This window comes from Podospora pseudoanserina, chromosome 4 (genome assembly GCF_035222485.1).
Source record: "Podospora pseudoanserina strain CBS 124.78 chromosome 4, whole genome shotgun sequence".
In the NCBI taxonomy this organism is placed as follows: Eukaryota; Fungi; Ascomycota; class Sordariomycetes; order Sordariales; family Podosporaceae; genus Podospora; species Podospora pseudoanserina.
In genome coordinates this window covers 3,826,345-3,839,110 of record NC_085923.1, presented here as the reverse complement: position 1 = coordinate 3,839,110, position 12,766 = coordinate 3,826,345, and the positions used below count along the sequence as shown (strand labels likewise).

The following is a 12,766-nucleotide window of genomic DNA, read 5'->3' as shown; positions in this document are numbered from 1 at the left end:
GGTCTCCGATAACGGGTCACAGAGGGCTTGCAGTTCCAATTTGGTCGTTCCTCATCCACCACCCAACTCTCAAAAATACATTCCTATTTGACCTAGGAATACGAAAAGATTGGCGTAATCTTGCCCCTAATGTGGTCAGTCGCCTGCTTGCGTTAGTGTGGTAGCTGCATGTTGAAATGGATGTGCATGACATCTTGATGGCAAAGTGGTGTCGACACGAGCTCCATTTACGGGATTATTCTGTCCCATCATCATTTGACCATATCAGTGACCCATCCACCTTTCTGACAACTATTCCACTCATTGTTGGCCCTGGATTCACAACGACATTGCTACCGGGCTACCCGGCCGAATCCAGCCAGTGTCATCCGCGATAGCGACTATGCTGGGCGCCGGATCACGGAACCGGAGTTGGAAAAGAAAGCTGCAAGCTTGAAGCTTCCTCGCCTTCGACTTCCTTGGTGACAGATCATTGTTTCTCTTGGATGCCCCCGGCCATACGGTGAGATATACCTGCGCGTTTGCTCGAGTCACTCTAACCTCGTTTGTTTTGTTGGCTGGAGACACGATCCATCACCCTGGAGAACTAAGACCATCCCCTTCCCTCCCTTTACCCGACGTAATATCACCCTCCCATTTTGTGCATCAGGTTCAACTTCGGATGAAACATTTTGCACGGAATCGCCTCGGCTCAGCCGTCTTCTTCCAAACGGAGAAAGAGCGAGCTTCTACACGTCGTGCACCAGCCATGGTTCACGCTGGCATCACAACGTTGACATGTTGCGAGCAAAAGTCAAAAAGCTGCAAGAGTTGGATTGCAACGATCGAGCCTTGTCCGTGCCAGCCACGATGAGAGTCTTGGTGACATTGTCGACTTCTTTCCGACAGAAACGCCTGGCCAATTTGTTGAACAAGGCTGGAAAAGAGAAGTCACTTGGAGGTTTCTTAGAGATTTCAGTAAAGCGGTCGAGGTGGAGTATGAGGGGCCTAATAAATATCCAAATGATGCTTGGGCGTAACGCCCGACGGCAAATGTTAGAAGTAATCAATTTAACTACCTTCTTTACTGAGTTCGTCAATATCTGTGGTATCATAGTTGTGTGCCAAATGCCTTGTGTCATTGCCCCAATGCTTTCCGTTTTCCTTTTCCAAACCCTGCCAATATGATCCCGTTGAAACGCCCGGTTATGCAGCACCAATCCAAGGAGTGAACTAAGAAAACTGTCTCGAAAAAATTATAACGCCCTCCCTGGCAGTTCATCGTGATCGTCTGGAGTATTCTGATAGATGTCCTTTTGCACTTGGTGCATGTCGATGTGAGCAATAGCACCATCTCCGTCGAAAATCTTGGCAATTTCTTCCAGGGTCGGCCCTTTAGTCTCGACATAGAAGAACCACACAAACAGGAGCTCAAAAAAGTTCCAGATGGTGTAAAACAGCATGAGATTCCAGTGATTTGGTAGCCTTTCCCATGCAATTTTGTTTGTTTGACTAGAGGTCAGAGTCGTTAGCCAGGAGTCGTTTTCGCGGGTTTGGTGTCAAGGCATCAAACTTACTTCCCCAGCGCCAAGATAGCTTGCACGGTAATGTTCATGATCATCATCCCCTTGGCTCGGAGGTGGAAAGGCAACACCTCGAGAGCATAGGCCACCAGCAGGCCCGAAAACCCAATGTCGTAAAAGATGCCAAACACCCAAATGAAGACGAGCTGCACATAGCCAGCAGTGAGGTTGGTTGGATTGCTATGCTCGTAAACAATTCCGGTAATGGTCCAGCAGAGAAACGAAATGACCATGCCGACCATGGCTACCAAGAATAATGGCCGTCTGCCCCATCGGTCGACGTTGAGCGCCGCGGTGATGGTGATGATGAGATCGAGGATGGTCTTGCCGGTGGACATGGCCAGCTTCTGGTTCTGGTCGTTGATGCCCGCTCCCCTGTAGATCATGTCGATGTAGTTGCTGAATAAAGCGTTCCCACTGTACTGGGAGATAACACCCAGTGATACGATGATGGCCAGTCGCCATCTGTTTCCCTTGGTTCGGAAAAAGTCCTTGTAGCTGGTGGACTGTTCGTTCTCCTTTTGAATCCGGATAGTTTCACGAATCTCGCGGTACTCAAACTGAACGGTGGCGTTGTTTATGTCTCCCCCGGCATGCCACTTGGACAGGATGTGTAGCGCCTCCTGAGGTCTATCCTTGTTGATGAGATAGCGCGGCGATTCGGGAATCCACCAGATGCCCGTAAGTTGAATCAATGACGGCACGATTTGCAGGAAGGTGATGGACCTCCATGACCAGTCGTTTTTGATGTTGGCGGTGCCCCACGCGATGCATGATACAAGCAGCGCTCCAGCATTCCAGAGACAGTTATACACGGCCGTGACGGGACCTCGATGTTGCGGGTGACAGATTTCGGTGAGCAAGAGCGGCGATGCCATTTGGGAAAGAGAATTTCCAAAGCCAAGCATGAAACGGCCGCCCATGTACACTGCACGGCACCAAGGTTAGCACTTTCTCACTCCAAGAATGTCTGTGGTTGGGGCCAAACACACTCCCATAGCCGTTGGCAAATGCAGTCAAGAGACCGCCACCTATCATGAACAGACAGCCGGCCACAATGGCCGATCTCCTCCCATAGGTATCGGCCACGTGAGGCGTTATGAAGAAGGACAGAATGGACCCAATGTTGAACATGTTGACCAAGATGGCCAGTTTGCTATCCAGGATAGGATCCCCATTCGGCTTGTCCCTCAGTTCGGGAAAGAAAAAGTACCTCCACAGGTCTATTTGCTGTGAGGTATTGACCAACATGCCATCGTAGCCTGTCGTTGCCGAGGCCACCATCAATATCGCGGCCATGCCATAGAGTTTGCGTAGATGAGGCTCCCGAGTCCAGTATACCCTCTGGAAGCGAGGGGTCTCATGAACTGGGACCTCAAAGGACGAGGCCGAGTCATTTCTAATCCGGTGTCGTTGGGCCATGGCGACCTGACTCTCGGTGGGATGTTGCCACCTTGCTCAGTGTTGCTGTGTGCTGGATGCCGCCCAAAGAGGTTGTCGTCAGATGGTGCGGCAGAAGTCCCAAAAGAACAAAAGAAGAAAGCAAAAGGCCACAGACTCCCGTGCGTGCATACCCGGTGTTCAAGTAGCCCTTCCAATGACGGGCCATCGCTCCTCGGCGGACCCTTGAGGACGGTTAACAAGCACGGATCAAGAGGGGAGTCCATCAAGGCCCAGGGGGGCAATCCTTCAAAATGCCAACAAGGCTAGTCGACAGTCCGTCGTTGCACCATGAGCGGGGTATGGACTCAACTGGGGAACTTCCATGGGTATCAGCCTTCCTGAGGGGCGACCCAAACGGCGAAGCGGACAGGGTGTACCGAAGGCTGCCCCCCTGCATGATGGGGAACACCTGGTGACGGATGGTGCTGGTGTGGTGTTGGTGAAGCAATTTTGGGGAGCAATTTCGTATAAAGTGCTCGGTTCCAGACAATAATCCCATGCCATTGGGACTTTCAATGGAGGCCGCGAGGTGACCGATACCCGGTTGACTGGCGTGACGGCCGTGGGTGTTGACTGTCTGCATGACGCTTCCACACAGACCTCTTCTGTGGTCAAGTCATCTCACCTTGTGCAATTTGACGAATGCGAGAGCACCTGCCGCTGGACTTTGGCTGGCAGAGCTGGCCCGGGATGTTGGGCGAGAGGATGCCGACGGGAGAAGAAGGCCCGGAACAGCAGAACCTGGAATGCAACGCTGAAAGCTCGCCAATGGGGTTAGCACCAAGAAAGAGCACTGGATGCACGCAATCCACCTCACGCGACCTGTCAGTGTGTGCATGTACTGTACGGAGTGACTGGGTACTATAGGGGATATTGCCTGTCCCCCAACGCAATGAGGGTGATGGACAGAAAAGCGACGATCCATCAATGGCACCTCATCACGTCAACGAAACAAGAAAAGAGCGGCGCATGTTGCAGGGGCAGGAGAAAGTCCGGATGAAAGGGGAATGGAGCTGGGAGAAACCATCGGGCGGGCCGCGGAATGAACAGGGTTAGAATGCGGGGAGGTGGGCCTGGGGCAGCTGGTGGGCCTGGCAATCCGGATCGTTGGGCCGGCCAACAAAGTGCTGGCCAATGGCTTTCCCAGGAATTTGCTTGCATGAAATCCCACAGTGGGTCTGGCCCCAGCACATGGAACCAAGAAAGAAATTGGATGACTTGGTTCCAAAAGAGGTTTATCTGATGACACCTTCACCTTCAATCCCAAGTTCCTTTTTTGTCTCCTCGACAGCATCCCCAGGTTCATTATCAATGGCTGCAGTCTCGCGCAGCCTACTTCTGGTCGCTTTTCAATTGATGTCCAGGTACGGGTAACGGATAATTCGAGCAGAGTGATTGTCCTGGTCGCTTGCATTCCCCTCGACCTGCTGGGCCGTCCTCGAGCATATATGCGGTTTCAAACCTAGCCAATCACAAGCCCCGTGGTCCAAATACCTGATTATACAATGGAAAGTGACCATGATTAGACCTGCCTGCCTAAGGACCATCATGAAAAAGCCTCTGCCGAACGTTCAGTGGTTCTCAGCATCAGAAGCGTTGCCTTGGGGTTCATGCGGGTGACAGTGTTTTTGTGTACTGTCGTCTTTAGATCTGTCAAAACCGAGCAGTAACTCCTATCCTCAGCCCTTTCGGTCAATTCATTTCAAGGTACCTTAGACCCTCAGGCCACGACCTTCTGATCGTAGTAACCCCACTGCTTTCCCTGCGAGCTTGCAACAGATGGCCACTTCCCTTCTCTCTGCAGCTGCAATCTCAACTGTTGAGCCTCCTTCTCCTTCTCAACAGCGCAATCAGGTAGACACCTGCTGGGATCGCACAGCTTGTCGAACCGGTAGCGTGCAATGCCGTACCACCAGTTACCGCCCCCATCATTTTGGTACTTGCCCGTTCCCTGAGGCCATTCAATGGTCAATGTTGCCCTGTGATGCAGACAGTGTCAACAATGATAAGTCGAGATAATTTATCAGAGTGGGACGCATAGGTAGAGGAAAGAAGACAACATACCCTTCGGAATCAAGAAATATCCTCTTGTATATCCATTCAAAAGACACCACTCTGGGTCATTATAGTTGCCGATATACTGATTCTTGTACCCTCGCTCACCCCCTGTCTCGCCCCAAAACGTGCCGTCAAGGTTAACCAAAAAGTGCTCGCTCTGGGCTTCGACATCGACAATACTCATTACGACATCAAAGTCAAAGTTGATCGTCGTTTCATAAGGCTGAGGGGGTCCAGGCTGGCGGTAAGTGCCAGTCCAAGGAAGGTTGGCTGGCTTCCAGTCTTGAACTTGCTCACCACGGCACGGACGCTCCCGACCAATGGAACAGGGGAAGTTCGCCGGATTATACGACGTATCGCCAAACTCGTGATGAGCCCGGTCAGCACAATCGGTGATGGTGATAACACAGGTTCCATCCTTCCATGGCTGTCCAGGCGGGCAGGTCGGAGTTGCGCCAACTCCCGGCGTAAGTGTCCCAGTCGGAGGAGGGCGGCATCCAGGATTTTGTCCACCAGGGTTCTGTCCGTCGGGAAACTGGCCACCAGGAAACTGGCCACCAGGGTTCTGTCCGTCGGGAAACTGGCCACCAGGAAACTGGCCACCAGGAAACTGACCACCGGGAATCTGGCCACTTGGAAACTGACCACCGGGATTCTGTCCCCCTGGGTTTTGACCACTTGGGTTCTGACCGCCGGGAAACTGACCACCTGGGTTCTGGCCACCAGGAAACCGATCACCTGGGTTCTGTCCATTAGGAAAGTACCCATCGGGAAACTGTCCACCTGGGAACTGACTACCAGGACTTTGGCCAGCAGGACTTTGGCTGCCAGGATTTTGACCACCAGGACTTTGACCACTTGGAAACTGTCCGGGGGATTGTCCGTTATGTAGGCACGAAAACCCCGTGGGACATGGCTTTTGCTGGCTTCCCGACCATAAACAGTTGTTGGTGGGGTCGCGGATGTTGCAAGGCACCGTCACCAGCTCAAGAGGTAAGCAGCTCTCAGTATCGAGGGTGTTGAACGTCAGGGCAGGACTATCACTGGGACAAGTAGGACCGACGCCGGTCTCCAGGCCTGAGATGCAGTATTTGCCCTCGGTCCATTTGCTGATTGTGAACACGCCGGCATCCTCAAACTTGGGTGTACGGGCAATGTGGCCTCCGTTTTGTGCGTTATTGAGCCACTGGTTGGGGTCCTTGCCGCTATTCGGTTCACCGTGAAGGTCTAGAATGCGAATGGGATCACCGGGGTTGATCTCGCTAGACTCGGAATCGAGGCAGGCCTTGGTCTTGCAGAGCTTGAACTTGCCCATCTGGTGATCGCGGGAAGGCTTAGACGCAGCGTACCACTTCTTGTTGAAACCGAGATACTCGCCGTTGTCCATCTTAAAGAGGTAGCATTTTCCTGTCAACGAGTTAGCTGGCCTGGGAAACTAGGTATGGTCATACAGAAACGGTGATGTGGTGGTCGTACCGGAGGAGATTTCTGATGAACAAGGACCTGAAGGATGCTTTCCGGCCTGGTTTCCCCCATTGCTATCACCTCCACTGGCCGTGTTTGGCTCACAGGTTCCATCCGCAGCCGGGTAGTCCCGGGTGGACATACACACTTCCCGTCCACGAGCTCCATTCCGTTGGGACAGAGAGGTTTTGGGTCTTTGCACTTGGTGCCATCATACTCGTAGCCCGAAGGACAACATGTCCATCCCGTATCTTTGCTTCCTGCCAAGTCATGACCCTCGCCACAGCAGTCAAACGCCGTGTTAATCGTGCCGAGCAGTCGAGAACCGGGCGGGCAGCAGGCAGCCCACTTTTCGTCGTCGGTGAGTGTGAGAAGCTTGCCCTGAGCCGGCTTGCAGCGAAGCGGGAGATCAAAGTCTGAGTCTGGTTCGTTGAACAGAACTTCTTGCTTGTCGCGTCTGATGTCGGCACCAGGTGTGATCTCGGCAACCTGGACGTTTCGAGGGCCTATATCGAGGCGAATAGCAGCAAGAGCAGACGGGACCATGATCATGGCCCCAACTGCCAGAACGCCCCATGGGGGGCGGGCGAAGGACTTGGTCATGATAAGCGTTGCAGCTCTCGTGTTGGTGTGATGTTTTCAATGAAGAGCAAGTGTCAAGACAGGGCAAGGCAGACGAAGGGCTCTTATACTTCTTCCAAGAGCAAACGCCTGGATCTTAAGCTGGCTATCAAAAAGATGAAGTAGCTCATGTCATAGCCGTCCTACTCATCGACAATGTCGAGATATCATGCCATTTTGAAAGTCGTAACCATCTTGCTTGTCGATATAAGATCAAAGCCCCATCGGACAAGTCATGACCCACACCTAGCGAAAGATTTATGCAGGGCCGGCCCAGCCCAGGGCGTTTGGCGGATCGAATGGAACCCAACGAAGTCCAAAATCTCAGCCGGCAGGGGGGATGGCGAGGATACTAGATTTATTGGTCAACTGTCCGTTATCAAACTCTGTTGCGAGTCTCTCCCTGGGAACAGGGACTGATAGCCTTGTCGATGGCGCATCTGCGGGTCACATGCAACCTTGTTGGTGGTCCACTGTCATGGGCTGACTGGTGCGGCTCAACGCCTTCCCGGATGTCTACCAGGTCCAGGCAGCGGCATTGGCTTTTGACAAATATGGAATGGTCTGGGCAGTGTCCGGAACTACCAAGAATGTACTCCAAGAATGTACTAGATCTTCCTGATACAAACTACACTGCGTGTGTACTTCTACCCTGATTTCTCCAAATAACCTTCGGTACCTTGCTTACTCTAAGATTTCGTTGTGGTACTGTGGTCACTAACCAAAGCTTCAAGATCTCCTGGGTTGGTGTTTGTCGTCGGATGGATTCGGCTAGCTAGCTACCTAGCGAACCAGCGTATCTCAAATCGAAAGTTCCAGGGTGGGCAATAAGTCAGTGCAGGTCAGCCAAGTTTGGGGCATCACAGACTTTACTGGCAACCTGAGTTAAACTTGGCAACCAAGGCGGCGGCCGGAACCCACCCTCGGAACCGGCCCGGAACTCTCCTAGTATAGGGCCTGGCCGCTTATCATGTCCGCAGGTCAAGCCAACAAAAGGACTTAATTAAAATGCCTTCCATGACTTGATCCAAACCAAATCCACGAATCACGACGATCTGTCCACTAAAAAGGTCGAAAAACGATAGATCAGCGGCCGACACTTTTGGAATCTGCATGTCTTGAGGCCACTGATCACTGATGGTTGGCTGGCTCAGACAATATTGGGCTGCATGTCTTGGTGAAAGCAGGTTTGCTCTGAGCCGCTGGCCTGTGATTGATAATGACGCTACGCCAGTTTGCAAGGCTGGTGGACATTTCACGAAAGTTTTGAAACCGGCGAAAGGAGCGATTTAAGCTCCTTGTCTACAAGCTGGTGAAATTGCGGTAATAACTGGCGCATTCACATTACATTATGTGGTGTTGCGCCGCTCTCTGTCCAATCAAGATGGGGCCGGAGACTCAATGTCTTCCTCACACGGAAAGACCAGTGAACGAGTCGTGGTCGATGGCGGTAAAGATTCACTGAGTAATTTCCGATACCTGATAAATATTTGTCACTTTTCGGAATGTTTCGGATTTCGTCCTAGGTAGGCGAGACCGCCCTATTCTGCCATATATGCGTGACCTGAAGACCTCTTACATAGGTATCCAAGATACCTACTTACTGTGACGAACCCCTATCCAGAACCTCTGAAAGGGACACTGGTTGAAGGCACTTCTGAACAATCCTGGTCCGGTACAGCTAAATAGTGTACAACAACGGCTTGTCTCTATTACAATAGTCTGAATACCAACGATTGTAACTTGTATTGCATACTGCGGAACTGTCTATCTACACCGGCCAGTTCCTCCGTATATATAGACCTCAGGACCGTGAGGTGCTCGCCCTGCTACGGCCCCGATCACTCCTAGCATATTGCATCCTGCGAAGTGCTCGTCGTGCTATCCCTCTGATCACTCCTAGCACATTGCATCCTGCAGAGTGCTTATGAGCCTTGGCGCCATAGCGCTTTTGCTTACCCCTAATTGGTTATCCCCTGACCTCCTTAACGATAGGTTAGGGGCGTCCTACGCCCTACATGTGGCGCGGCCTGCTGTTGGGTTAACTATAATATAATGCCCCTTTTCTCAGGTCGACGCCCCGGCGACCGTATTCCTAAAATAGTTACCGATCCCCATTTCTTCCGCATTTCTATAGTAAGCCTTTCTCTCCCTTCTTACCTTAGCTATTATGTCTAATCGTATAAAGAAATTAACTCGTACGAGTACCGACCGTCGCCGCGATTAAATATGTTTCCTCGAGAAATTTAGCTTTATTATACCCGAGTGCACTTACTATAAAGAGAATAACCTCGAGTGTATGGCTTTTCCTCGATACGAGCGGTATCTCCCGTGTATTAAGTCGAGTCGTTCCTATTATAACGTCTATGGTGTAGATCGTAAGTCTCTTCTTCGGCCGTTCCCTTCCCTCGTTAACTGGTCCCGTAGTTCGTTCTTTGATTAGGGAGAAGGAACGCCTGGATGCCGAAAAACAGGTTACCTTAAGTAAGCTTCTTTGTCTTAAAGTACAATCGCGTGCCCTTAAGGCTCGGGCCCTTACTGCTTTTCGTTACGAGTCTCGGCTCCTTAATAAGGAAAAGAGAGAGTTTCCCGCGCGGCTTACTACCCCGTATAGCCCGCCGGCGGCGAATGCTTTCGCTACTCCCCCTAATCTTTCTTTCCTAAACCCTTCTTTAGCTTTTAACTAGCCGCCTAATCTTTCTCTAGACCCGGGTACGGCCGGTCCTTCCTTCCTAACCCTTTAGGATATTGCCGAGGGCATACCTTCCACCTCCCAAGGTAGTTAAAATACGTAATAGTCTTTATACCTAGGTCCCTTTTATACCTTCTAACCTCGTAGTATAATATATTGCACGTCGGCCACTACGTCGAAGGCGCAGGTTCGATTCCTATCGAGGTTTTCTTGGGCTTTAGTCGGTCCGGATATCGCTAATAGAATTCTTTTTACTTATTTAGGTAGTTAAGGTATGCTTATGGTTTCCACGAGTTATTTATAGCCGGATATCCTAATTAACTAACTAAATACTTTAATTAGCCTTTATTAAACCGTAAATCTAATATTTTTTCCACATTATACTTTTTTTTTTCGTCCTCCGCCACTGCCTGTGTATTGGCCTTACTTGCCTGTGGTGCGGGCTCCAGAAGTAAGATATAGAAAGTGTGTGACCGTAAACGTATTGTACGGGGTAGCTTTAGTTTAAATACCGTTTCCGATATCTTCCTCTTAACTTTAAATGGGCCTACTCTTCTGTGGTTTAGTTTCTTATTAGGTTTTTTAGTACGTAAATTACGTATAGAAAGGAATACTATATCCCCCCCCTTAAAGCAAGGTCCTTTAAGCCTTTTAGTATTATAGTATTTCCGTATCCTTTCCTTTATAAACTTTAATTCTTGCTTAAGCTTACCGTAAAGTATATATATTTTATTTACTTTAACCCTAGCCTTAGGTACTTTAACCGCAGGTCCTTACCGTAGGTTTGCCTTATAATCGAAGTTCGCGAAGAACGGTATAGCTTTAGTCGTTTTAGTTAGCGATATATTATATATTAATTGTACCGTAAGTAATAATTTAACTTAATCGTTTTGCTCGAAATTAATATAATTCCGTAGGTACTGTTTTACGATTTAGTTAAACCGTTCTATTTAACCGTCCGTCTAAGGATAGTAGGCCGAAGACGCCTTATTTATTACCCCTAGCCTCGTTATTAACGCTTTTTAAAATTTCGATACGAATTTAGTATCGCGGTTTATAATAAACTCCTTTAGCTATATATATATTAATATAATATACCGTAGTACTATATCCGCTAGTTATTCTACCGACTAAGTTTCTTTATAAAGCAAGAAGTATATTTACTTAGTAAGTCTATCGACTACCGTTAATATACTATTATATTTAACGCCGGTTATTGTATTTTTAGATTTTAGTAATTTAGTAATAAAGTCTATCGTAACTAAACTTTATAGCCGTTTTATTACCGGTAGTAGCTCTAGAAATCTATAGGGCTTATGCCTCGTAACCTTCGTTCTTTCGTATATATAGTATAATTAAATAGTTTCTTTAACGTTATCTTTAATCCCTAGTTAGTTAAAGTGTTGCTTAATCTTTTCTATAGTCTTAGCGATACCTATATATCCTCCGAGCTTTAATACGTAAATCTCTATTACTAGTATCGTCTTATTACTTAGCCTTACGTATACTCGGTTTTTATATTATAGTCTTTCCTAATTATCCTTTTAAATACCTTATGGCTCTAGCTTTTCCTGCTAGTATTGCTCTATAATATCGTTATTTAATTTCCTTTAGTATTTACTAAAAGTGGTTTTCTTATAATATACTGCGTAATACTCTATTTACGGCTATAGTGGATGCTTAAGGGTATTATTTAGCGCCTCCTTAAGTAATAGTAATAACTCCTTAGGTATATTTTTATAGTAGTTGGTTTACCGGCTAAGTGCGTCTGCCCTAGCGTTTTCCGAACCCTTTTTATAGTTAATTTAAAAATTAAATTCCGAGAGAAACTTTAACTATTATATTTACCGTATATTAAAGACTTTCGTAGTAATAAAGTACTGTAGATTCTTATGGTCCGTATAGACCTATACTTTATACTTAGTACCGCTAAGGTATAGCCTCTATTCCTCGAACGCTTCGATAATAGCGAGTAGCTCTTTATCGTGGATTAAGTAGTTTTAACGTACTCCCTCGAGCTTCTTCGAAAAAAAGGCTACCGGGTATAGCTTACCGTTATCGTTTCGCTATCCTAATTATCTATTAATTATATAGTTTAATACGTTTACCTTGACTTTAAATAATCGACTAGGGTTTAGTAATTTAAGTACCGGGTCCTCTAAAATAGCCTCTTTTAGCTCCTGGAAAGCCTACTTTTCTTCCTACCCCTACCGGAACTCTACGTCTTTTTTAGTTAAATGGTTAAATAACCGCGCGATACTTATATACTTACGGATAAATATCTAATAGAAATTCGTAAACCTTAAGAATTCCCTAACGTATATTTATAATTACGGCGTAAGCTAGTCTTTAACTACCGTAATTTTCTTAAATTCTATACGAACCTTACTTAGCGATATTAAATATCCTAAATATACTATTTTCTATACGTAAAACTCGCTCTTTTTTTTATTAACGGAAAGTCCGGCTCCGTATAGCGCGTTAAGTATCTTTTATACGTATCGCTTATATTCCTTTAAAGTATATAAGTAAATAAGAACGTCGTTAAGATAGTATACTACTATTTTATCGAAGTACTTTCGTATAGTATAATTAATAAGAGATTAAAACGTTATAGGCATATTAATTAATCCGAATAGTATTACGAAATACTCGAAATAATTATAGGGTATGCGAAACGCTATTTTTTATTTATCTCTTTCTTTAATCCGTATATAGGCGTACCCGATAGATATATTTAAGCGTATAAAGTATTATACTTTTATTAGTTAACTCCGTAATCTAAATATTAACGGTAGCGGGTAATTATTTTTTATCGTTTCGTTATTTAGCTACTAGTAGTCTATATATAGTTATAAATTACTGTCCTTCTTCGGTATAAAGAATATAGGGTATTTTACTAGCGATATAAACTTCTTAATATATC

At 47.4% G+C, this 12,766-nt stretch overlaps 2 protein-coding genes across 2 annotated transcripts; both read right to left on the bottom strand.

Moving 5' to 3' along the window:
* Window positions 1-1,029: 1,029 nt before the first annotated feature.
* On the bottom strand, window positions 1,030-4,001 carry QC764_404260 (uncharacterized protein). The gene is made up of 3 exons (XM_062946720.1): window positions 2,555-4,001; window positions 1,557-2,490; window positions 1,030-1,491 (listed from the first exon to the last, which is right to left on the bottom strand). Exons 1-3 carry the CDS (start codon window positions 2,982-2,984, stop codon window positions 1,236-1,238), a joined length of 1,620 nt encoding a protein of 539 aa, XP_062801033.1. The 5' UTR covers window positions 2,985-4,001; the 3' UTR covers window positions 1,030-1,235.
* A 724-nt stretch (window positions 4,002-4,725) lies between these two features.
* QC764_404270 (uncharacterized protein) lies at window positions 4,726-7,130 on the bottom strand (the record flags this gene model as incomplete). The annotated part of the gene is made up of 3 exons (XM_062946721.1): window positions 4,726-4,984; window positions 5,147-6,470; window positions 6,521-7,130. 3 exons carry the CDS (start codon window positions 7,128-7,130, stop codon window positions 4,726-4,728), a joined length of 2,193 nt encoding a protein of 730 aa, XP_062801032.1.
* Between the last annotated feature and the right edge of the window lie 5,636 nt (window positions 7,131-12,766).